Raw genomic sequence first — 24862 nt, 5'->3', positions numbered from 1 at the left:
GGTTTTCTCCCAGGGACAGGGGCCAGCTGTTGAACCCTCATATGTCCTAAGTGTAGTATGCTATGAGCTGCACACCTAGCCAACTAGCTATATTTTTTGAATGCGTATTCTTAGCACATATTATTTTTGAAGCCTTAACTTTTGCCTTGCAGTTGAAGCTGACATAGATGCTTCATTTATTGACCTGAGATGTCTTTCCGAATTTATGCTTCGGCTATTTTTTTATTTATTTCATAATATTTTCTTTATTCCCTTTGCTGGTGTTTTAGGAACACAGTAATATGTGCTGTTACAGCTTTTGTGTTTCATTAATTGGCAAGATATAAAGAAACCATGGCATACAACTTTAGGTTTCCCACAAAACAGGATGAACTTTGCCATTTTTTTTCCTTTTTGATTTGGTTCTCCAGAGTTTTTCTTTCTTTTTCATTAGTACCTATGTGTAGTACATAATGTTTATGTTCCTTTTGGGAAATTAACACATGTACATAATCTTAATTTCCTGTTTTTATCCCTTTTCTCTCCTTCCCCTTTCCATCTATCTCTTGATCCCCTTCATTTTCTAGATTATTTTTAAATGACAGGATATTTTAATTTTTCTTTATGCTTAGCTATTGCTTTGTCATAGTAATTTGAAGTATAACATTTAATACTAAAGATGGGTAAGTAAAACAACATATGTTTTTCTCTCCTTCCAACCCAGTTATCTTTTGACCCGATACGCCGAATCTCTAGGTCAGTATGCTGCTGCGTCCCAATCCTGTAACTTCGCACTCAGGTTTTTCCACTCCAACCAGAAAGATGTAAGTGATAAACCATTTTTATTGTGGTGCCTGCTGACTGCGTAGACCAGTGAGAGAGTGTACATGTGTTGAGAGGCCCTGTACTGTATAGCATGTGCCTTAGGCATGGTTTATGGTCCAAGGCTATTAAATAGAGGTAGAGATACTTGGGTTTGTAGGGCTCTGGGTATGTTTAGTACGATTGTTGGTGCCAGGATGTAGCTCAGTGACATAAGTGCCTACCTGGCAAGCACAAGGTTCTAGTTTGCTTCCTGGTGCCAAAAAAACCCACACACACAAAAAAAATTATTGGAAAGTTACATTTAATTTCAAGTCATTTTATTTCAAAGAGAAAAAATAAAGTTATATTTAAAACTAAATTTTTATTAATTTTTACTTGAGACAGGATCTTTCTTACTGTGAACTCATAGCAATCCTTCTGCTTCAGTTTCCCAAATGCTGGAGTCACAGGCATATGCTATCATAACCAACTAAAACAGTCTTACCATACTAAGAACTGTTAATACCAGTTAGATTTGTCTTTCAATCTCTTAAGACTTTTTTCAAGGTATAAGAAATAGCCCATAAAAGTTTATAACCTGGAAGAGGGTGGTGGCACATGCCTGTTTGTAACCTCAGCTACTGGGAGGCCGGGGGTATAGCTCAGTCATAAATCTCGTGTAATATGTGCAAGGTCCTGGGTTAAAGAATTTTCTAAAAAATGAAAAAGTAAAAAGAATTATGAAATTGGAATTTCAAGAGAATTAGGTCAATTGTACCTTTTTTAATGTAGCAAGAAAAGATTGCTGCTCTGTGCCATAATGAAAGGATGGGATTTGCACCATATTTTTCACTGCAAGCAGACTTAGTCTTTACTTGGTTAAACAGAGGTTTTTGTGAATCTCTGCCTACTTGGTTCTTACACATTTTGAAATTTGACCATGGCAGATACTTGCTCATAGCTTTCCATTCTCACAGTTGATCAGCAACTTCTCAGCAGTACTCTTGAGCATTTTTTTTAAACAAACTTAAAAATAAACTATAAGTATTATGGCTAATCCTCCATCTAGTTCACGTGTAATGAATAGAAGGCAGGGTAAAAAGAGTTTCTGAAGACTGGAGATAGGTTTGTTGTTCTCAGCTTCTGATAATTTTGTTCTATAAGCTTTAGGGCATGTTCTAGAAGGTTGAAGTAGCACAGGACAACTCTGCGCAATTGGAAAGCTGGGTGACTATCTGCTTAGGTGTTGAGCTGTGTACTGTGAGTTGCTTTGATGCCAGTGGTTGATATTTCTGTTCAGATGCCATTTTGTAACGTAACTTCCATTTAGGGAGAGAGTAAAGTGTGGGTATCAGCATCTGAGCACATAGCTTAGACGATGGTAGCCTGGCTTTAGAGGCCAGAAGGTATCTCTAGGACATAGGCTTTGAAATCTCCTAGTGTGAGTGGACAGCTGAAGTATAAATCCGTAAGTTTTTCACTGTGTGTTCAAGTTACCTGTGCATGCTCTTCTCTGTTTTTAAGGAGTTCTGTTAACTCAGAATCAAAATAATTAATTTCATCAAATCTCATAATTTTGGCCTTCATTTCTGCAAGAAAGAGTTCAAAGGCACATTTGACTTACTGAGAATCCTTTACAGAATTTTGTTTCTCAAATAGTTGTGACATAGGAATAATAAGGGAACCATTCATATCTGATGACTGGTTTTCACTTAGCATTCCGTTTATCCAGCATGTCAATCATGATGATTTGGTCAGTTGAAGCACACGATTTTATACTAGTGAAAAAGAAAGAGGAATTTGAGGGAGTATGTTGTTGTCAGTGTTGTTGTTGTTGTTTATCTTTGATGTTTTGCTGCTGAGTCTGTATAGCAGGGTTGCCTGATTTAGTTCAGTGTATGTGAAGTTCAGCCTGATTAGCATTTTATTGATTCTAGGCTTTTAGCAATTTGTGTTGAGACCACTTAATGACACCAAAATGGATAAGGAGTCTGGAAGAAAAAGAAAGACCCAGTACAGCAAGAAAAATGCACTTTGACCTTGACGCCTAATTTCTTAAGTAAGGAAATAGACTTGTCAGGTAGCCGAGGCTTGTCAGGCTTGTAGGGTCACACTGTGTGTATTAAACTTTTCCCTCGTAGTTTTAGAAATGTTTCTACAAAGCCAGAGCTCCATGTTCTGTATCTTTTACTCTTGGTAGTTTTAGGGATCCCCATATGCTTTTTCCCTTGGACAGCTGATGTGTTCTACTTTTTAAGTAGTTTTTTGGAAGAACACTTTAGTCCTTAGATAGAAAATCCAGCATGGCCTTTTGCTGTGGGATTAAAAGTTATCTTTGGAAGATCTACACAGGGATTTTTTTTTTTTTTTTTTTTTTGATAGATCATTGGCTGCTGTGTATCATTTTGCTCTGGAAGAGATTTTTTTACAATACGGTAGCCCAGGCTAGTGTTTCATATCAAGTATTTATACTTAAATATTTCTGTTAAAGTTTTGTTTTGTTTTTAGTATATGTGTTGCCGAAGCAAGCACTGTTTAAGATAATTTTTAAAAATCTCTTTTTTAAGTGTTTGTGAAGATAATTATTTAGGGATCTGATGTCTGTGTATTTTACCAGTTTTGCAGTTACCAGGGTTCATTTCAGGAATCCATGTGGGATCTAAATAACCGCATTGGTACTTACTCAGTAGAAATAGGTATGGATAATGTATTCCACTCAAAAGTCTTTAATATACCTGTGGGTTCCAGTTTTGCCTGCAGTTCCACTAGGGGGCTGTTCTGTCAGACAGTAATACTACCCCAGTCTTTGTGTTATTGGTTACTTCTTGGCCCTCATCCAGCTCTGCAGGGGCACTTTATTACAGTGTTTAAGGAGGGCTATCTAAATAAGACAAACAGAACTACAGCTACTTTCTTATTTGTTAAAGTTTATACTACCTCCTTCTTGCCCCTTATTTTTCTTTTTTAAAAGCTGCTGTGCTTTTTTTCCAAAGTGGTGTTCCATAGACCACTCAAATTAAAACTGCCCTACACTCCGTAAGGCTGGGTTCTTTTCTTTAATCACACCATGTTTTGGAACTGTAATTTATAAATTTGGATTCATCAGAGTCATGTTTTTGTCCTGATTATTGGCTGAATCAACTGTTCGCAGCTTTTTCAAACTATAAGTTTCTATTGCTAGTGCTGATAGTAAACCTTGCTGTGTTTTCTAAGCCAAAGGGCCATAAGGATAGGCATGTATGGTTAGTGTTCTGTCCTCTTTTTGATGGGGCATTTCACATTCCTAAAGCTAGCAGTACACTCGAGCTTTTTCAGATAGTCCCTCTTAAACCTGCAGGATCACAAGTAATCTTTTTAATTTTCTTGTGTCCGTCCGTCTTTAATTTCTCCAGATACTGCAGGCAAACAGCTCGCCGAGGTGTCCCATGGGGGTTTAAAAGCCGCATCGAATGCAGTTGAATTAGCGCCCGTGGCGCAATCCCGCGGCCTGAAATGAACCCTGCGAGGCTGTGTATCAGAGGGTATGTTGTTGACTATTGGCCTATTTTCCTACTGGGCAGATTACTCAGAAATAATGGAGATGGGGCTAGAGCTGACTAATTGAGGCTGTGCCAAAAGGTTGGTTTTTCTAGAAAGGATCTTTTGGGGTATACATCAGCTTTGAGCTAACACTTTCTTGGCCCAAAGGGGTGATCTTTCTTCTGATTTTGATGGCATAGGCCCCTGCCTGTGAAATGCTCTTCTTCCCTGAGATTTTCTTCTGTTGTGCCAAGATTTCTGATTAGAATTCTTTATCTTGCCTCTGTTCTATAATGTTTTCCATGTATACATGTGTTAATCTACAGTTAAAACACATGTAGTAAGTGTTCCTTTCACTTGTCTGTCGGTAAGAAACCTGGTCTTGGAGTCTTTCTGTCCTCAGAATGGATTAGTACATGAACTTTTTAGCCTTTTGTTTGGTGTCTTCTATCCTGATTAATGCACATATGTATATATGATACAGCATTTAGAAAGAAAACTAAGGAGCAGTCTTTTTTCTGAAGAGTGACTTTTATTTTGGGTGCCTAGGGTAGTTACGTTATTCATCTTTGAAACCTTTGTGTAAAACAGTTTATCTTGGATGCAGAAAAACATGGGGTAATATCCCTTCCAGAATGGCACTAACCAAATTTTTGTCTGATGTAGCATAACAAAATTGCACTGAAAGATTGGTTTCCTCGAGAAGGTTCATGAAATGAGAGCAGCAGCTGGGTATTGTAATTAGTAGTACTAGTAAAGAATCTATAAGGAAAGGTCTGCAGAGTAGTTGATACTCTATTTGACTGAGATTTTTAAAGATTGTGTTTAAAACTTTCTTAATTTTAGCTCAAATATTTTGTTTTGGCTAACTATTTGCTTACATTGCCTAAAACATAATATTTATACCAAGGTTATGCTTTTCCTCCCCAGACCTCAGAATACATTATTCAAGCTTACAAATATGGTGCATTTGAGAAAATCCCAGAGTTTATCGCTTTTAGGAACAGACTGAATAATTCTCTTCATTTTGCACAAGTCCGTACTGAACGGATGCTGTTAGATCTTCTACTTGAAGCCAATATGTAAGTATTACATGAGAGATAAAGAGAGCTATAGAATGATTTTAGATGCAGTAGAACCATTAACAGGCTCATGGGTATCATTTGCAGGCTTAAGATAAGGAAAACATGATGAAGGAGAGAGGGGAGGAGGGAACAGAGGAAAACAGCCTCTGGCCTGTCATGGAAAATGATAGATATTGTCAGCAATATCTTCAGATCCAATTAAAAAGCCATTTTGGCCAGGATCCTCAGCCTCTGGTCCTTTTTTTCTTTTTCTGTCCCCCCCCCCCCCTTTGGTCTTTTTGAGAGAGGGTCTCACCATGCAGTTCAGTTCACTTTGTATCCCCAGGTAGTCTTGAACTTACAAAAAGGGTCCTCCTGTCTCAGCCTTCCCAGTGCTGGGATTACAGGTGTGTACCACCACACCCAGGGTTTGGTTTGGTTTGGTTTGGTTTTGAGACAGAATTTCATTATGTAATTCAGGCTGCCCTGAATTCATCATGTAACAGTGGTCCTCCTGCCTGAACCTTCCAGAGTACTGGGATTACCAGTGCATACCACTACACTTCAGTTCTTATCCCTTAATAATAAATCTTTCCTTCCTATTTTCCTTCCCATCTTCCTAGTAAAACATAGTCTTGGCTAGTATATTTTCTTGTCTGTTTTGCAATACATGTTACTCTATATTACAGATCAACTAGTTTAGCAGAAAGTATAAAGTCAATGAATGTTAGACCAGAAGAGGATGACATTCCGTGGGAAGATTTGCGAGATAACAGAGATTTAAATGTTTTCTTCAGCTGGGATCCAAAAGACCGGTAAGAAGTTTAACCTCAAGCAATGTATTTTTGAAGAAGTAAGTGAATCTAAGATTTTTTTTAAAATCTCTTTACACAGATATAAAATAGCATGTTTGTTTGTGAGATTAGGAAATATACATAAGCCAAAAAAAGAAAATATATTTTACTTCTATGTTGAGACTACAAGCTCTGTCTAGTTCTGAAGTTTAGATATACTTTATAGTATGTCTGAGAATGAATTCCAGATGGACTGAAGATTATGTGTTAAAACTAAGTGGAGAACAGTTAGGAGTACACCAACTCTGAAAGTTAGACTTGTTAAGTTATAGTAAATTAGTAAATTTTTCCGTGGGATATGTGTAAGAGATATAATGATTAAACCCAGTACTTGGAATATGCTAGGGAAACACTTGGGTTTTTGTTTTGTTTTGTTTTTTTAATCTTTTTTGAGATAGGATCTTCCTATACAGTTCAAGCTAGTATTGAGCTCACTTTGTAGCCCAGGTTGGTCTCAAACTCCTGGCAATCCATCCTCAGAGACCTTCCAAGTCCTAAATGACAGGTGTGTGCCACCGTGCCCAGTCCTGATTTATTTGAATATGTCAATATCCTTTATCTCTATAGAAAACTCTTAATAAGTCAACAGAAACAAAATAAGAAATAGCTTGTGCAAAGGAATTAATAAAAATTTCAAAGAAATGCACTATAGTAATAGAAATTTTATTTCTAACAAAAAGATTAAAATGTGATTAGTAAGGTTGTATAAAAATGGTTATTGTCATGTGTTCATATAGTGATACAATTTTATATAGTCTTGTAGGGATTTTAGTGATACTCATCAAAATTTAAAATGCTACCATATACTATTTATTTCAGCATATCTGCTTCTGGGAAAGTGGAACCTAAGGAAATAGATGCACAAGAATGCAAAAATAGCTATATGAGGCAGTCTAAAAATATCATAACTTGTAGTTTGGCAAGATCGCAGTCAGTGATTTGCTAGAATGACTTGAAATTCAGCATATAGTTGCATTCATGACTGAGGTTTGTTATAACAAAAGGACACATACTGGATAGCAAAAAAAAAAAAAGACACAGGCAGAGCCTGAAGAGTTCCATGTGCAGGTTTCTACTGATCTGTCCCCCTGTGAGGAGACACACCAAATATGCTCTCTAGCAGGGAAAAATGCTCTAACAGTTGTGCAGTGTTTTTCCCAGGAAAGCTGGGTAAGACTCCAAGCCCAAGGTCTTCAGTGGCTCTGTACAACTTGCACCAACATCCCAGACTCCCAGAAGGAAAGAAGATGTTCACTGTAAGCCATGTGGTTTGAATAGTGTAGGCACCGTGAGCCACTCTTGACATTTAAGGACTATTAGACTACAGACATCAGCTGGGGCCAACCTTGAAGGTGGACTAGACCTGTCTAAAGATGATGTCTGCAGGTCTACTATTTTATCTCTCTGTCTGCTTCTGTTCCTCTCCTCCATCTTGTATATTCTACCGCTGAGCTATATCTGCAGCCACTATTATACATCTATATTACAAAAGTCTGAAAGGATTTATACCAACCTTGTTACTATGTGAATGTTTCATTATCAGAACATTTTCTTTGCAATTTTTACTTCTCTATCATTTGAATTCATGTGTAGTGAGGTACTTTAATCATTTGAAAAAAGTCTAAGGTAGAAGTAATCTGTAGCTAAGTTCTTGTGCCCATTTTATTGAGATAGATAGATGACATTTCAAACAATTTTTGGCTTGTCCAAGATCATTCAGATGGTAAATGGATGCTGGGGTCATTCAAAGGTGCATTGACTGATGACAGCAGATGTTGAAAAATTTAAACTCAACAGTATAAATAAAATGAGTGGTCTGGTGATGTTTCTGCTGAAGGGATGTTTCTGAAGAACATAAGAAGCTTTCCTTGGAGGAGGAGACCATTTGGTTAAGAATCCGTTCCTTAACATTGAGGCTCATCAGTGGACTTCCAAGTCTTAACCACACTGTGGAGCCAAAGAACTCAGAGAAGACTGCTGAAAATGGTGTGTCCTCCCGGATTGATATTCTGCGCTTGCTCCTTCAACAGCTAGAGGCAGCTGTCGAGACAGGAAAGCGATTTATTGAGAAGGAAATTCAGGTATCATTAAAAATATTTGTTGTCAGAGTTGCAGTCATACTTTTGGTAGTATTTTTTAAGTAGGAAATCGGAGTTGGTTGAGTAGCAAAGAACCAATTTTAACTTTTGGTCCCAGTTTATAGCACCTATAAAGGAAAAAGTATTATAGACTCAAAGAATTGCAGAGTTGTTCTTCATATGTGAAGTAGATATTTTTAAAAAAGCAAAATTGGGGGTGTTTTTATAATTAGTAAAAATTTCAGTGAATTATGTGGCATTTCTGTTTATGCAATAATGCTTTAGTTAGTAGTTTGCTGGTTAGTGGGTTTTCACTAAATCACTGAAACAGGTTGTATCTAGTTAAAATCCTTCGTTTTATTTTGCATGAATTAAGGGATATAATTTTCCCTCTTTATTTCCAGTATCCTTTCCTTGGTCCTGTACCTACCAGAATGAGTGGATTTTTTGATTCTGGCTGTTCTCAATGCCAGATAAGTTCCTTTCATCTTGTTAATGATATTTATGAGCTGGATACCAATGGTTTAGGTAAGTATATACTTGCATGTATGCTCATTAAGTCTTTATCACTGAAAAATTATTAAATGCAGTTAAAATATTTATAGCCTCACTGTTAGAAGTATATAGAAAAAGCTGGGCGTGTGGTGTACATCTATAATCCCAGGAAACCAGGAAAATGGCTATAAGTTTGAGGCTAGCCTGGGCTACATAGCGAGACAGAAATTTGTGGGATAGAAGAAAGCTAGAAATGTCATAGAAAATGTCTGGTTAGTATATGAGAAGGTATATTCACAGATTTCAAAGTAATGTTTCAGAGCATAATTCTTTTCCATATTTAAAGTCAATTAGCCTGATGTAATGGTACATACTTATAATCCGGCACTCTGGAGACTGAGGCAGGAAGATCATCATACCAGCCTGGGCTATATAGGGAGTTCAGGTCAGCCTGAACTACATAGTAAGAACCTGCCTCAAAAACAGATCAACATACATACATACAAACAGTAAAACTAGTCAATTATTAGGTCTAAAAGCTGATGAAATCTTTGACTTGTTGAAATATTACTAGGTTCTATATTGAGTTGAATTTTAAATTTTTAGCCTTGTTTTTTTCTGAGCTCTCAGAGAGATGACAGTTATTCCATTGACCATGGTTTTTGTTTTCTTTAAAATTATAAGGTTTGTAAACCTATCAGAGTATATGAATCACATAAATTTCAAATCCTAAAAGCATTTTAGACAGTAGGTAATTAATGACACTTTTTCTCCATTTTACATTTTTTTCCTTTATATTTTTCTCTCTCAATAATGGAATTTAGATGCCAAGCACCTTGAAAGGAAAAAAATGACCTTTACCCATTAGTAACTTTTAGATATTGATCTTGTTTCTTTATCTTACTTTCAATTTTAGAGGATACAGTGGAAATACAAGACCGAATAGAGAATAGCCTTAAGTCTTTATTAGAGCAGTTAAAAGGTAAGTGTTTTTATTATAGATTCCTGTATTGTGTATAGATGTTAAGCATGAGCTTTTTTCAAAAACATAACTGATCTATATTTACTTTATTGTCCAAATGAGAAATGCTTGTAAATTAAAAGCTGAGAATAAAATATATCTATTTGGAAGATGATCTTTGTAATGGAACAAGTTCTCCTAAATCATTTGCTCAAAGTCTTAATTTTCCTGTGCCTAGTGCTCTTGAAATGTTTTAACTGATATATCAGTCTTACAAGAAAAAAGTTTTGTGAGTGTGTGTGTGTGCTGAGAATTGTACCCAGGGCCTTGCCCATGCTATTTATGTATCACTCAGTTATATCCTCAGCCTCTTTTTATATTAATTTGAGATACAATCTCATCAGATTGGCAAGGCTGGCCTTGAACTTGGAATTCTCCTTCCTCAGTCTCCTGTGTAGATGGGATTATAGCCATGTGGCATTCATTATGTATGACCAGAATATATACTTTTTAAGGCCACTTTCTATTTTTGGTACTGAGAATCGAACTCATGACCTTGTGCTTGCCAGACAAGCGCTATGCCACTGAGCTATATCCCTGGCCCAAGGCTACATATATAAAGTATATATATATATATATATACTCTCCACCCAGTGCCAGGGATTGAACTCATGACCTTGTGCTTGCCAAGCAGGCATTTGTGCCACTGAGCTAAATCTCTGGCCACCGATTTCTGTATTTTAAAGACTGTAGAGCATGCCAGGCATGGGGCACACCCTTGGAATCCTAGCATTTGAAGCCTGAAGCAGGGGATTGTCATGAGTTCAAGTCTTTAGGCTAGCTTGGGAGTTCAAGGCTAGCCTGTACTTCATAGTGAGGCATTGTCTTGAAAACCAAATATTAGTCAACATATTTTTTTTTTTTTTATACTGGGAATTGAACTCAGGACTTTGTGCTTGCCAAACAGGTGCTTATGCTGCTGAGCTATATACCCAGCATCAACATGAATTTTTAAGGAGCTTAAAGTAAATACCCTCTGGTATTTGGTTCATTGTGGGAAGTGGGAATGAAAAGATCTTCAAATTAAGCTTTTCTCTTTGCTTATTTTCTATTACAGTAGATACTGTATTCTTAAAAATAAGATTGAAAAATAGGTGACTATAAGTATAAAATATTTTTCTGTTCTCAGATGTCTTCGGTAAATGTAAAGGTGACCTGTTGGAAGTAAAAGATGGTAATTTGAAAACACATCCTATTCTTTTAGAAAATCTAGTCTTCTTTGTTGAGGTACGTTTTTGTTCTCTTCCTGAAAAATGTGATTTTCCTTAATTGTATGCAGGATTCACTTTCCAACAATGAATAAGCAATAGGCATATAATGTCTGCAATTTAACCTCTTTAATACTATCTTTCCTTTATTTCTGTCCCATATCTGTTTACTTTTCTCCCCTTCTGTAATTTTCTGAAGGCAGTATACTCTTTACTGGTAACTGGCATGTTAAAATTTCTTAAGATATACTTAATAAGTGGATCATAACTGGACACGTGTACAGGCTCACACTGTAGAGTAGAAGATGCATAAACAGCTACTTTAATACAGTGCAGGGTAAGTGCTGATCATCTGGGGATATCCCTGCACAGATTTATAAGTCTGGTTAGTGAAGCTTATGGAGAGAGCTATGGGGTAAAGAACCTTTGGATTTCATGCCTAGAAATTTGGAGTTTTCACTAAGCAAAAAAGGATGGATCCCCCACTTTTATAGGGAAGTAAAAAAAGTGGAATGATGTGGAGAATGGATTTAGCTAGAAGAGCCAGACTAAGGTGGAGGGTGGGGATTCGGCTATTGCAATATTTTAAGCAGATGGTAAAGGCCTGGATCAGTGTATGATTGTAGAAACTACAAAGTGAAAGTTCAGGGGAGAAATTAAAGGAATTTGTATAGAAACTGACAATTAAAATTTTTTGTTTAATCCATTGCCTTTAACTTTCTGATAGATATCTTTATTGACGGTTTGGCCATTTTTTCTCTTTCAGACCATTTCTATTGTCCTTTGGGTATCAAGTTACTGTGAGAGTGTCCTGCGACCATACAAATTAAACTTACAGAAAAAGAAAAAGAAGAAAAAAGAAACCAGCATTATCATGGTAATTACAACAATAAAAACAAGTACCAGTCTGTCTGCAAACTGCTGCTCTTTTGCTTTTTCTTTTTTCTCTTTCTTCTCTTTCCCTGTCCTCCTTTCTCTCTTTCCTCTCACTATTTTTCTCTTTATTTCTCTCTCCCTGACTTTCTTTCCCTCCCTCCATCCCTCCTTTCTTCTTCCCTTCCTCCCTCCCTTCCTCTCTCCTTTTCTCTCTCTCTCTCTCTCTCTCTCTCTCTCTGTCTCTCTCTATCTCTCTCTATCTCTGTCTCTGTCTGTCTCTCTTTCTCTGTTGTACTTGGGATTGAACCCAGGGACTCTTCGCTATGCTATCTCCCTAACTAACTGTCAGTCATTTGATTGAAGGATCTTGCTAAATTGCCTAACCTGAACTCAAACTTGAAGTCCTTCTGCTTTAGTCTCCCACAATTCTGGGACCTATAATCTCTAATACCTATAAGTAATACGCCACCACGTCTGGTTGTGGGCTTTTCTTTTCACTTGTTTCATGATCATATATACATTCTTATTAGCCTAATTAATTTTGAAAGAGTTTTATAATATGTTGCCCAGATGTTTTCAGACTATTGTGCTTAAGTGATCCTCCTCAGACACCCAAATATGTGGGACTACAGGCTCATATACCAGGCCTACATTTTTTTTAATATTATTTGATGACAGAGTTTTGCCGTATGGCCCAAACGGGCCCCAAATTCAAGGCAACCCTCCTGCCTCAGTCTCCCAAGTGCTGGGGTTACAGGCATGCACCACCTGGCTCAGTACCATACATACATTTTTAAAAATTACTCACCTACCAAAAAAACGACTAAAAAAAAAAAAAAAAAAAAAAAAAATTACTCACCTACAGAAAAGTTGAACGATTAGTATAATAATACCTACGAAGAGCCTTACCTAGATTACCACTTTGTTGCTTTTGCTGTTTGTCAGACTGTTTGTTAAAATCATTTAAAACAAAAGAATGGTAATTTGAAGATGCATCAGAAAACAGCAGTCTCTTGCAAAATTACATGCTCAAGAAGATCATTACATTCAAATTGAATGTCAATATGGTGATACTGTCTAGTGAAATCTGTATTCATGTTTCTATAGTCGTGGAATTATGCCTTTTGTTGCGTTTTCCAAAATACTAGAATCTACGATGGGTGTGGTAGTACATACCTGCAATCTATTAGCTGGCTCTGTTTTATAGAAAAAGAGTTTTCCTACTTTTGTTCACATATGTATGCTTGAATATATGTATGTATGCATGTATACTTGTGTAAGTAAATATATATATTTAACGTCACTCGCTGTATTTTTTTTTCTTTTGGTACTGGGACTCAAACTCATTTCATGCTTGCCAACCAGTCACTTCTGCCAGTGAGCTAAAACCCCAGCCCAATTCACTGTTTTATGTATGTACGTATGTATGTGTGTATGTATGTATATATGTCTTTTTGAGACAAGGTCTCTCTCTGTAGTTCAGGCTGGTCTTGAGCTCAACCATCCTCCTGCTTCAGTCTCCCAAGTGCTGGAATTACAGGCATGAGCCACTATGGCTGGCTCCTCACTGTATTTTTTAAATTTACTTTATTATAATGTATTATGATTTTCTCTTGGGTGCTCAAATTGTATCAGATTTAGCTAGCCCCTTCAAGTTTGTTCTTGGCTTTTAACATGTCCTGATTAGGTTTTGAGCCTTGCTTTCTAAATAGCATATATGTCCCATATGCTTTATATTTTCTCATTGAACTGAAATTAGACCGTTTGAGATCCTGATAATAGGAAATTTTATTTCAAAACCAAGATTTTAGCCAGGCATGATGACACACATTTTTAATCCCAGCACTGGGGAGACTGAGGCAGGAGGATCACCATGAGTTTGAGGCCTGCCTGGGCAATATAGTCAGTTGAAGGACAGTTTGAACTACATAATGAGACCTTGTCTCAAAAAACAAAACACCAACATCTTGTGTACTCATCGCTTTTGTAATTTCATTGTTTCTCGCTTACTTCGGTAAACAGATTTAGGGAAGGTATTCTACATATACATGCACACAATTGTGAGTGATGAATTTTCAGTTTCAATTTTCAGTTTCAATTCATCAGTTCTTTCTACTCTTCTTTCATTTTTTCTTGTGTGTAGTTTCCTTTTCCCAGAGTGTGAGAATCTGATTCCCAAAAGTATCAGTATATTAATTCATTTGCTGTTTCAAAACAAACACTAGTTTTGAGAGTTAGTTCATCACTTCCACTTCAGGTTGCATTTGCCTAGCCACTACATAAAGTTCGAATTTTTGCAGGGTCTTTTCTTGTCTTTAATGTTCCAATGAATGTAGATAGTTATAGTACTTTATTAAAATACTGAGGTAACAAAGATTATGTAGTTAACATGATACAGAGTTCATTTATTTTTGCTTTGATCTGACTTTAGGGTTCTTCTCCTGTCTGTCTGTCTGTTTTTTTGTGGCAGAGGGGGTGAATACAGGGCCTTTCTGCTGAGCTGCATTCCCATTCCTATTTTATTTCAAGGTAGAACTTCCCTATTGACCTAGGTATCCAGGCTTGTTTGAATTTGCTGTCCTCTTGTTTCAGCTTTCCACCATGATGGAATTACCGATGTGCCACCGTGCCCGTTTCTTTTAAATTACTTTTATTTTTTTATTTAAATAGTGCTGGGAATAGTGCTCAAAGACCCAAGGCTTTGTGCATGCTAAGCTTGCGATTTCTCCACTGAGTTCCCCTATACGTACGATTTACTTGCAAAACCACTGGTTTTAATATAACTTAATATGTCTAATGCCCTCGTGTCTTTTAAGACAAGTTGTCTCTTCACTATCCTTTCTCTGAATTTTATTGATTATTGTAACCTTTTTTAAAAAATTAGAACTTAAAATATTCTGTTTCAGTTTTTCATTAACATTAAATGAAATCTTGAAGATGTAGAGAGGAAAATAAAGTTTCGGCTCCTCTCAGTTGCAGAAGATTCCCAGCCCTGAGTTGAGTAATAGCCAACTAACGTATTTTCTATTATTTTTCTTCTTCAGTTTCCCAGAGTGAAATAAAAAGTTTTTGGAAAAAAATTGGTGGTTATCATTGAGTTTGCAGTTGTTAGTCTGAGACTATCCAAAATTGTATCCATCCTGTTAATAGCTTTAAGTGATGATGTAGCATGAAATTAGAATAGTTTATGTGTCATAAACACAGGAGATATATTTGATCATCTTTCAATTTTTTAAAAATCTTATTCCCAGCCACCTGTCTTCACCAGTTTCCAAGACTATGTTTCTGGACTTCAGACTTTAATTTCCAATGTTGTGGATCATATTAAAGGGCTTGAAACACATCTAATTGCAGTTAAGCTTGAAGAACTCATTTTAGAAGACACTTCTTTCTCTCCGGTAAGGTATTTTAGGCAATTTGTGTGTGTGTGTGTGTGTGTGTGTGCACGCATGTGTGTGCACGCATGTGTGTGCGTATGTATGTATGGATTCAGATGTTCTTTATATCATAAGCACAAAGTTTCAATTAATTATTTTTTCCTTGTAGCCCTTGTGATAAAGCTGAGCACAATAGTGTGTGCCTATAATCTCAAGACTAGGAGGCTGAGGCAGGAGGATCTTAGTTCAAGCCCAGCATGGGGAACTTCTTTATTCAGTGAGACTGTCAAAAATGAATAAAGCAGGGTTGGGGATTTAGCTTAGCGGCATAAGCACCTGTCTTGCAAGTGTGTGGTCGTGAGTTCAATCCCCGGTACCGATAAAAAAAGAAAAAGACAAAGGAAAAAAATTAATAAAGGGTTGGGGATTTAACCCAGTGCAGAGATCCTTGGTTCATCCCCCAGTGTTAAGGAGGGCAGGCAGTTTGTGATGACAGGGTATTTGGCAGGTGTTTTTTAAATTTAGTCTTTCTTTTTCTTTATAATTAGTATAGTTTATAATATGGCAATATGGCAGTAGTTTTTTATTGTGTTAATAGTGGGGGGTGTTCTCTTCATTTTTTCCCCATCCTATGTGTGTTAGGGATTATTCATTTACTATGAAAACTAAAGTCAGCATGGTGAACAGGATCAGCTATACTATTGAGATCTAGGGGATAATTTCCTTGCGTAAGAATTTGCCTGCTGCAGAATCAGTTTACTTCCTTGCCACCCCAGCACTTACCACCTGAAAAAAATACATGCTGAACATTGGAAATAATTATGTCAGTCATAATTATGTGAGAACAAGCAGGCCACAAAGGAAATACAGCTGGATTTGAGTCAGAAGTACCAACCATCAGGTGTTTCCTGATACTATTTTAGGCCTTTTTCTTTTTTTTTTTTTTCTAATTAAAAAAATTATTTTTGAGATAGGATTTCACTATGCACTTCAGGTTGGTCTTGACCTTGCTTTGTAGCCTAAACTGACCTTGAACCCACAATCCTTCTGCCTCAGCATCCCTAGGGCTGGGATTACAGGCATGCACTACCACACCCAGCTATTTTAGGCCTGTTTCTTAAAATTCTGTTTGTTGTTAGCAAAATCCCTGTAAAATCTTTAAAATACGATTTTTTTTCAAATGAAGTAGAATATGCCTGTCATTCTAGCACTTGGCTGAGGCAGGAGAATGCCTGTCAGTTTAGGAGACCCTGTCTAAAAAAGCAAACAAAAATCCATGCAGAATAGAATGTATCACTGAGTACAAAATAATAGACCAAATATTCTCCATGAGTGTAAGTATTGCAAAAAAGGTCTTGACACGTGACTAGTTTTAGTTGTATACGCATGGGAAGAGAAAAAAGAGACCAAGAGTAGAGGCCATAATCAAGAGATCTTAGAGGGCCTCAAGTTTAGAAAAAAAGGAAAAAATAAAAAGAGGCAAGCCCTATAGAAACTTAAGTTGAAGTGAAATTTTTTAAACTTCAAGGTATCAGCATTCACTATTGAGTAATTGGTACTATTCAGTGTACTGTATCCATCCTGACTTTCACAAAAGCAGGCAATACAAAGCCAATTATTGTTTGTTAATCCTCACTCTAATCCCATAAAGTAATTACTATAGTGTCTCCATTTACAAATAGAGAAATGGAGGTCCAATAAGGCAATTATTCTAAAAAAGATCAAAAGATGACAGAACCAGAGCTAGAAAACTCTAAAGAATATTTCAGAATTAAGCATAACATCTAGAATACTGAAATCAAGAACTCTTACTCGGGACTGGGGATTTAGCTCAGCGGCATAAGCGCCTGCCTTGTAAGCAGGCAGTCATGAGTTCAATCCCCAGTGCTGATAAAAAGGAAAAAGACAAAAAAAAAAAAAAAAGAACTCTTACTCATTTCCAGAAACAGATCTCTTAGCAAACACAGTTTTGGTCAAATCACTAATTTCATTTACCATGCACCATGTACTGTGGATAGGCTGACTCAGGAAGCCCTGCACCATACGCCTGCATATTTCAACATGTCTGACCAGGTTGGGATTTCTTTCTTCTATTTCTGTCTGCTGGGCAAACCTTTATAACATACTTGATTCAGCAAGACTTTCTGATTCACTCATTTCAGTGTGAACTTGTCTTCTTTATTAATCAGTCTTTGATAACATTAAATGTTCTGAGTACCTTGCCACAGGAACAAACACTTTGTTTGAAACTCTAACCTGTAAGTCCTTAAGGCACGTATGCCAGTGACATTAAGCTCATTCCTCAAAGGGTCTGAGTGGAAGTCTAGGGCCAGGCTGATGGCTCCCTTCAGATGCTGCTTGAATTCCATCATCAGCAGTTTAGGCCAGATTAACTACTTGAAGGAAGCTTCGTCTAAGATTGGAGTTTCTTTCTAGAGCAGCTGGAAAGAAACACATTGCTCTACCACTCCCTTTAGGGCCCTGACCAAACTATTGAGCCTAATCCTGGAAGGTGAAGTAACAGTGACCAGAAAAAATTCATTTTGTTGTTTCTTTTTTGGAGATAGTTCAGGCTTGCTGTGTAGTCCAGACTGGCCTCAAACTCATGACAATCCTCCTGCCTCAGCCTTCCAAGTGCTGGTGTTACAGGCATGTGCCACCACAACAAACTCATGAGGATGTGTGTGTATGTGTGTGTGTGTGTGTGTGTTTGTTTTTGAGACAGGAACTTGCTCAGGTGTCCACATTGGCCTGTCAAAATTGCAGTCCTTCTGTTTAAGCCTTCCAGGATGCTAGACTTAAAAGTTTGCACCACCTGCATCCCTCAATGTCCTTATACACTTGTCCCTCACTGTCCATGCACAGTGGGGTCCAGAGGACATGCATGCACTCTGCATACCAGAAATCCACAGAGGCTCTGATCTCTTACGAAAAATTGCATAGGAGATGCACACATGCTCTGGTACGCTTTAGGTGATCTCTACATTACTGACACATGGAATACAGTGTAAATGTTAAGTATTTGTTGCATTGTTTTGATCTTAAGGACAACAAGCAAATCTTGATGTGTTCCATTACAGACCCATTGGACAGTTTGGTTGAATCTGTGGAAGGTTGAGTATAACTGCTTCTACATCTAATAATGAACGATGTTTACAAACCTTCTTATACATATGTATAGTTCTAAGGTAGACTGGGTCTGAAAGAGTACTGTTGGATGTGGTTTCTTTCGTGTTTCGAGCACTACATTCCATTTACTTTTCTTATGGTTCTTATTGCAGAAAATCTGTGGCAGTAAATACTATACGGTATTTATTGAGGAGGAAAGCTCTGATTTTTTATTGTTTGGTTTCTTGAATTTATGTGCTTTGTCAGGTGGAGGGAGACTTCTCAATCTCCCTGCAAAAAGCATGCTGGTCGGTATGCCTGTAATCCCACACTCAGGAGGAGTGATGTGAGTTTGAGGCCAGGCTGGACTACATAGTGAAAGCGTATCTTTAACAGAACAAAACAAAGGTGAAGTGAGTAAAGTTGGTGTCTTTAAAAAGTGACTTTGATGATCTCCAAATTAGTAATAAATACCTGCTATATTTTTAATGTAAACAAAAAATCAGAAATTGTAAGTTTTATACTTTCTGCAGCCTATAACAAAGGAGCAATTTTATGTTCAAACTACTTATAAGCAATTTACTATCTTTTTATTGAAAGCTAATAGAAATCTGGTTTTCTATTTATATAACTTACAACAAAATGTAATTGATAGAGTAGTGATGGCAAAGTAATGAAATCTTGTTAAAAAATTACATAGGAAAACATGCAGAACATACAACAGTTCTTTAGACATGTCTGTGCTTTAGCCTTCTTTGCCCTTTTTGATACTGAAAGTGACTCATTCTATTCCGTGTGTGTGTGTCTGTGTGTGTGTGTGTGTGTGTGTGTGTGTGTGTGTGTTCTTTTTGAGACAGGGTCTCGCTGTGCAGTTCAGGGTGGCCTTGAGCTCACTTTGTTGCCCAGGCTGTTCTCAAACTTGCAATGATTCTCCTGTCTCAGCCTTCCAAGTGCTGGGATTACAGACATGCACCATCACACCCGGCTACTCATCCTGTTCTGATAGATCTTGCAATGAGGTGATGGTAGTTTGAAACTTTTATGTGATGAATTGTAACATAGGTGGATAAATTTTGAGCAAAACTTCTCATTTATGTGTTTTTGCAGGAAGAGAGAAAATTTTCAAAGACTGTGCAAGAGAAGGTGCAGAGCAGTTACCTGCATTCACTTCTGGAAATGGGGGAGCTGCTGAAAAAAAGGCTTGAGACCACAAAGAAACTAAAAATTTAAAGATGTATAAACATAGGCACTGATGACTCTAAAAGCAGAAATGACCATACCATCTTCCCAGGCAAAAGCAACATCTGGTTGACCATCATTGTAATCCAGAACTTCCTCATAAAATGCATGAAGGACTTCGATCGTGAATTAATTTTTTAGATATTAAATATATACAACTGATTAAATTATTGTATATAAACCAGAAGCAGGACCCTCATCTGGGTTTGACCACTTTTTATACATGTTCATATACATATGGCAGCAACAAGAGTACCCTACTTTTCTTCCCTCCCATCAGCAGAAACACCAGAGGTTGGGGGGAAGTGTAAAAGCAGCAATAGAAATTAAGTGTGAAGCATCAACCTCAGAGCAGTGGGAGTTTTAGTCTGGTCTTGGCCATTGGAAGCAAAAAGTAGCGGTAGAGGGGGTCATGATTGGGAGCAGGTCCTTGTCCACAGCAGCAGACTCACGTTGAGGCTTTCTCAGCTGTGTTACTCCCACTGAATTGAAAGCAAGTCCACCTTGAATGAGACTGAGCAGAAGAACTTGATCAGAAAGGTGCCACTCAGATGACCACAGGTGCTCACTTTTGACTTGGCAGTCTTGATACTCAAGACGGTCCCATCCCAGCGCCTGAGAGTTAAGTCTCACACAGAAGCAAAGAAAGCTCTCAATCTACTGCTGTTTAGAGAAGAAAGCAGTACAGACCACTTACTGAACCTGCTGAGGACTAGTTTGCTGTCATTTATCCAACTGGGAATCACTAGAGAGAGGTGTACATAATTTATACAGGCAAGTCTGCTCGTTCTTTCATTGGTTTTGTGAGTCATCCTGCAGTTGATTTGAGTCATATATATATGACATATATGTATACACATACATATATCTGCATATATGTATGCTTGAAAATTAAGATTTACTGTTTTAGTGTTTTGATTTGGGATGAATCAGTTTAACCTAGATTTTAAGTTTTAGGCTGGCAAAGGAAATGTTATCCAGTGGATTTAATGCTCAGTCTGATTTCTTAAAACTTGAGAATTATACCAGGATGGTATTTACTTTGTTCACCTGGAGGTCTGATCCCCAAGACTGTGTAGCTTCAAAGGTTGATCTGATAGAAAAGTTAAAAATTGCTCTTGAAAATGTTATGCAATTTTTATAATTCCTTTGATAACTTTTTTTTTTTTTTTTTTTTTTGGTGTTGGAATCCTTGCTTCTGTTTTTGGTCTTTGTTACCTAAGTGTAGTTAAAGTTAATCTGTAAGAGCAAAGCAATGAATTTGATGAGGAAATTCAAGCATTTGACAGAGGATTGGTCTTAAAGGCCTCAACAATTCTTTCATATGTACTGCTCGAGTGAAATGTGATACTTACTGTAAAAGCAACCAAAAGAGAACTGGGAAAATCCGTGTGTCCAAAGTTTGCATTTTTGTTCCCTCATCTTGATTTTCTTAGGTTTACAATTTGATAGGGTGTTTAATAACTGTTTAAACTTCAAGGAAATTTTTAGAAATTACATTATCTGTTTAAAATAAGACTTGTTAGAGAAGCTAGTCCATCAAGTAATTTCAAAATACTATTTTTGATATAAATTAGTACTCATGGCCATCAAACACCCCATCTTCAAAGGAAGAACTGTCTCAAATGCAATGAATTGATAGTTCAGATTCTGAATCTCCTTTAATGATAACATATCATTATTTCATAAAACTGTTGCCTATTTTAGATGGAATTTTGTGTGTATGCAGGGGTGGAAGGGATGTATGTATGGCATGTGTTCCTAGAATGATGTTTTGAAAATCCAAAAAAGTACTGTACATAGAAATAGAAATCTTCTTTAAAACTTCTATCACAACTGACCATGATCAATCTAGCATATGTATGCTTGGTGGGCTGGCCTTGGTCCTCAGGGACAGTGCGTGACTGGTGGTCTACCTAACCAGTCTCCTGGCTAGGGCTATCTGGACCGCTCTTGGTTTTACTGACAAATGATGTTACTTTTGAAGTTATGCTTCCTTTGTTACTTGCTTGTTTTCCTACTGAATGTAGCAATTCAATTAGATCCAACTCTCACATTTTGAGATAATTGTAAAAAGAATGAAATTATGCAGAAATGGCCAATATCTTTTATCAATCTATTCTTTTGGAATCTGTCATGCACTATAAATTGTGTACAGTTTAAAAAGTATATCTATATATATATATATATATATATTCTTACATGAGTAAAAAGCACCCTCTCCCAGCAAATTGTATGTCATTGATATTTGAAGAAAATTCCCAAATAACCTGTTGCTGCTGCTGCTGTTTTTGGTTTGTATGATTTTTTTGTTTTGTTCTGTTTTTGTGTGATAAATTGATATTTAAAAGAAGGAAAGGAGAAAAAACACGACTACTGTTTACAGACTGAAAAATTATTGCTTTGTATACTACTGAGATCCTAACTTAAGATTCTCCAAAGCAAATATTTGGTTTTAATCATTTACCTGATACAGATAAAAGGTAGAGAAACTCAGTATTCTCCACAGAATGGAAAATGTACAAATGCCTAGTTGTGTTGCCCATCAATTTTGTATATTTTCATAATTTTAATTGTTCAAAATTGCATTATATTTTGCAATCACTATGTTCAATCTGGATTTGTCTTTCATTTTAACTTTTAATATATAAAGGGGTTTCAATGTATCTAAAGGTTTGTTATTGAAACTTCCTATTTGATGTGATTTATTAATATGGGAAGTCTATAGTCTTCCTTCTTAAACTTAAGAGTAACTAATTGACTTTAAACTGGATGGGTTAATTTATATAAACATTTTCATTTTCAGTTGGCATTTCTGCCTGGTTCATTCCCCTTCCCCTGAATTCTTAGAAGCTACAACCTTCTCAGTTGGTGTAACTCATCTCAATTCTGTATTGAGTGCTGTATCCCCTTGCAAAAATTTATTATTTGTGAATTTACATTTTTTGTTCTAAAGCCACCTGTCTTTGGTTTAAAAGTAATTCATTCCATACATTAATTTAACATATATGTGCATTGAACATTTATTTTGGGTATGATTCCTAAATTTTAGGCTTTGCTGATAGAATGGTAAACAAGGCTCTGTATACTATTTAGTGGCTATGAGATAGGGAAGAGGCAATAAAAATATTAGTTTGCAGTAAGTCTCGGTTTAAAAAGTAAGGGGGCCAGAGACACGGCTCAGTGCCACAGCTCCTGCCTGGGAAGTGCAAGGTCCTGAGTCCAATTTCCAGTACAAAAAGAAAGAAAGAAAAAGTACAGTCTAGAGAGTCAGTTTAAACTGGGAGGACCCCTCAGACTGTGACATGAATAAGGAAGACTCGGTTATGAATAAAACACAAGTGCCAAAGCTCCAGTAGGAAAGAGCTGTGTGTCTGAGAATTTAGTGAAAGGAGTGGCAAGGGACAGCATAGTGGGAACTGGATTAGTCAGGGTAAGATGGAGTTTGTTTGTTCTAAGTTTAGTGGAAGCTTGCTGGAGGATTTACGGCAGGCTGTTGGCATTTACCCGAGTATTTGAACCCATGAACTGAGATTCAGAATTGATTTGGACATATTGGAAACAGTGCAAATAACTGGTTTCTCTCTATGGTAATAAATCCACTCACATGTCTCTTTTTTTTTTTTTTTCAAGCTGGATATAGTAGTTCATGCCTGTAATCCCAGCACTCAGGAGGCTGACGCAGAATTGCTGTGAATTCAATACCAGCCTGGTCTATTTCCAAAAGGCCATATACTTTCCTGAACCTCACTAAAGATGACATATTTTTAATGTTCCTGTGTTATTAGATGCTGTTATTTCAATACAGACATTTGTTTCAGTGATGAGTGCTGCCATCAATTAGCTGTATATAATGTCATCTGTGGGCTTCTGCCTGCATTTATACTTGGGGGATACACATCTTTTCAGTAACCTCCAGCATATATTCCCTGATATATGCGCCAAATCTAGTCTTCCCCCACCCCATGCCATCTTATAATCATGTTCACATCTCTAGATTCTTGGTTCTTTATAAATATCTGTTGATGCAACTCTACCTGTAACATTTTTCTGTGGTTATCAGTTACCAAGAACTACTTGTAAATTAAAATTACTCTTGGTATATCCAATCCTGCCCAATTCCCACGGAAATTGTGAACCAGTGAGATGCAGTTCTGCTGGCAGTCGACATCACTAGGTAATACCAGGTAAGGTTGGATGCCAACAGTTGACACAACCAGCTGCTGGTCACTGCCACTGCGGGCCATCACCATATGGTGCTGGTCTCTGCTCCTGCTCTTGAGCTCTTCCATGTTAATAGTGTGGAATGTTTATTGCTCTTCCAGCCACTCTGCCCACACTACTTAGGATAAAATTCCCAAGTAAACTATGACTTTTGGGACCCATGCTACATGTGCAAAATCATGAGCAAGTCTATGGAACATCAAAGGGGGCCATACACAGAAAAAGCAAGGTTGAAAGAGAGCTAAGAACAGATATGCAAAAAGGAACCCAGCTCCCTCCCTGATTTTTGCCACTTCGGGGTGCCCCCATCCTTCTTCAAAAAGGCAACAGTATCTTGCAAGGTGGTGGGAGTTAGGCTTCTGCTGTCTGGGCTGCACTCTCCTTGGAGTGAAGAATGGTGTGGTTTGATAGCTAGAGAGGACACTGGAGCAAATTGTCCCAATCCAGTGGGACCCAAGGGGTAGCAAAGGTAAGCAGGGGGACAGCTACTGGCCAAGTCACAAAATCCGTCCAACTCGTCCAGGAAAAAGGCATCTGCTTGTCTCATTGCACCACTTTAGAAAAATGACATTCCCTAGAACAAAATTGTTCATGCTGAGTGGCATTACACAAGTAATGCCAGCACTGAGAGGCATGCTGAACTGTGTAATAAGACCTTGTTTCAAAAAACCAAAGGAGGACACACTGAAACAAGGAAACAATCATAGTTACAGAATACAGAGGACATACACCATATATGAGAGGTGGATGTTTACATACAACTAAAATACCAGTGCAGCTGAACAATTCAAGGGTTTTTTTACACTTTTTTTTTTCTTTTTATCAGTACCAGGGATCGAACTCACGACCGCCTGCTTGCAAAGCAGGTGCTTATGCTGCTGAGCTAAATCCCCAGCCCCCAATTCAAGGTTTTATCTGCCAACTTAATTTGTGTGTGCACATGCATTTAGACATTTCAGAAGCTGATAGTCTGATGTCTATTGTGTTGTTATTGAGATGTCTTGCTACATAGTCCA

The 24862-nt window shown here is 37.3% G+C and overlaps 1 protein-coding gene across 4 annotated transcripts in view; it reads left to right on the top strand.

Moving 5' to 3' along the window:
* The window catches only part of Naa25 (N-alpha-acetyltransferase 25, NatB auxiliary subunit), a 64874-nt gene extending 42243 nt beyond the window's left edge, over positions 1 to 22631 (top strand). For 3 of the 4 annotated variants that reach the window (XM_013144827.3, XM_003462949.5, XM_063225664.1), the window contains 10 exons: positions 704 to 803; positions 5233 to 5384; positions 6056 to 6181; positions 8058 to 8301; positions 8703 to 8826; positions 9710 to 9775; positions 10944 to 11041; positions 11789 to 11899; positions 15150 to 15296; positions 19491 to 22631. In XM_013144827.3, coding sequence (XP_013000281.2) covers positions 704 to 803; positions 5233 to 5384; positions 6056 to 6181; positions 8058 to 8301; positions 8703 to 8826; positions 9710 to 9775; positions 10944 to 11041; positions 11789 to 11899; positions 15150 to 15296; positions 19491 to 19613 — 1291 coding nt within the window. In that variant the 3' untranslated portion in view covers positions 19614 to 22631. The remainder of the gene's footprint in view (positions 1 to 703; positions 804 to 5232; positions 5385 to 6055; positions 6182 to 8057; positions 8302 to 8702; positions 8827 to 9709; positions 9776 to 10943; positions 11042 to 11788; positions 11900 to 15149; positions 15297 to 19490) is intronic. The other variant, XM_063225665.1, reaches the window with a different exon arrangement.
* Positions 22632 to 24862: the final 2231 nt, after the last annotated feature.

Source organism: Cavia porcellus, unplaced genomic scaffold, assembly GCF_034190915.1.
Source record: "Cavia porcellus strain 051 isolate PalLab524CR breed Dunkin Hartley unplaced genomic scaffold, mCavPor4.1 scaffold_16, whole genome shotgun sequence".
NCBI classification, from domain to species: domain Eukaryota; kingdom Metazoa; phylum Chordata; class Mammalia; order Rodentia; family Caviidae; genus Cavia; species Cavia porcellus.
This window is presented reverse-complemented; position numbering and strand designations above follow the sequence as displayed.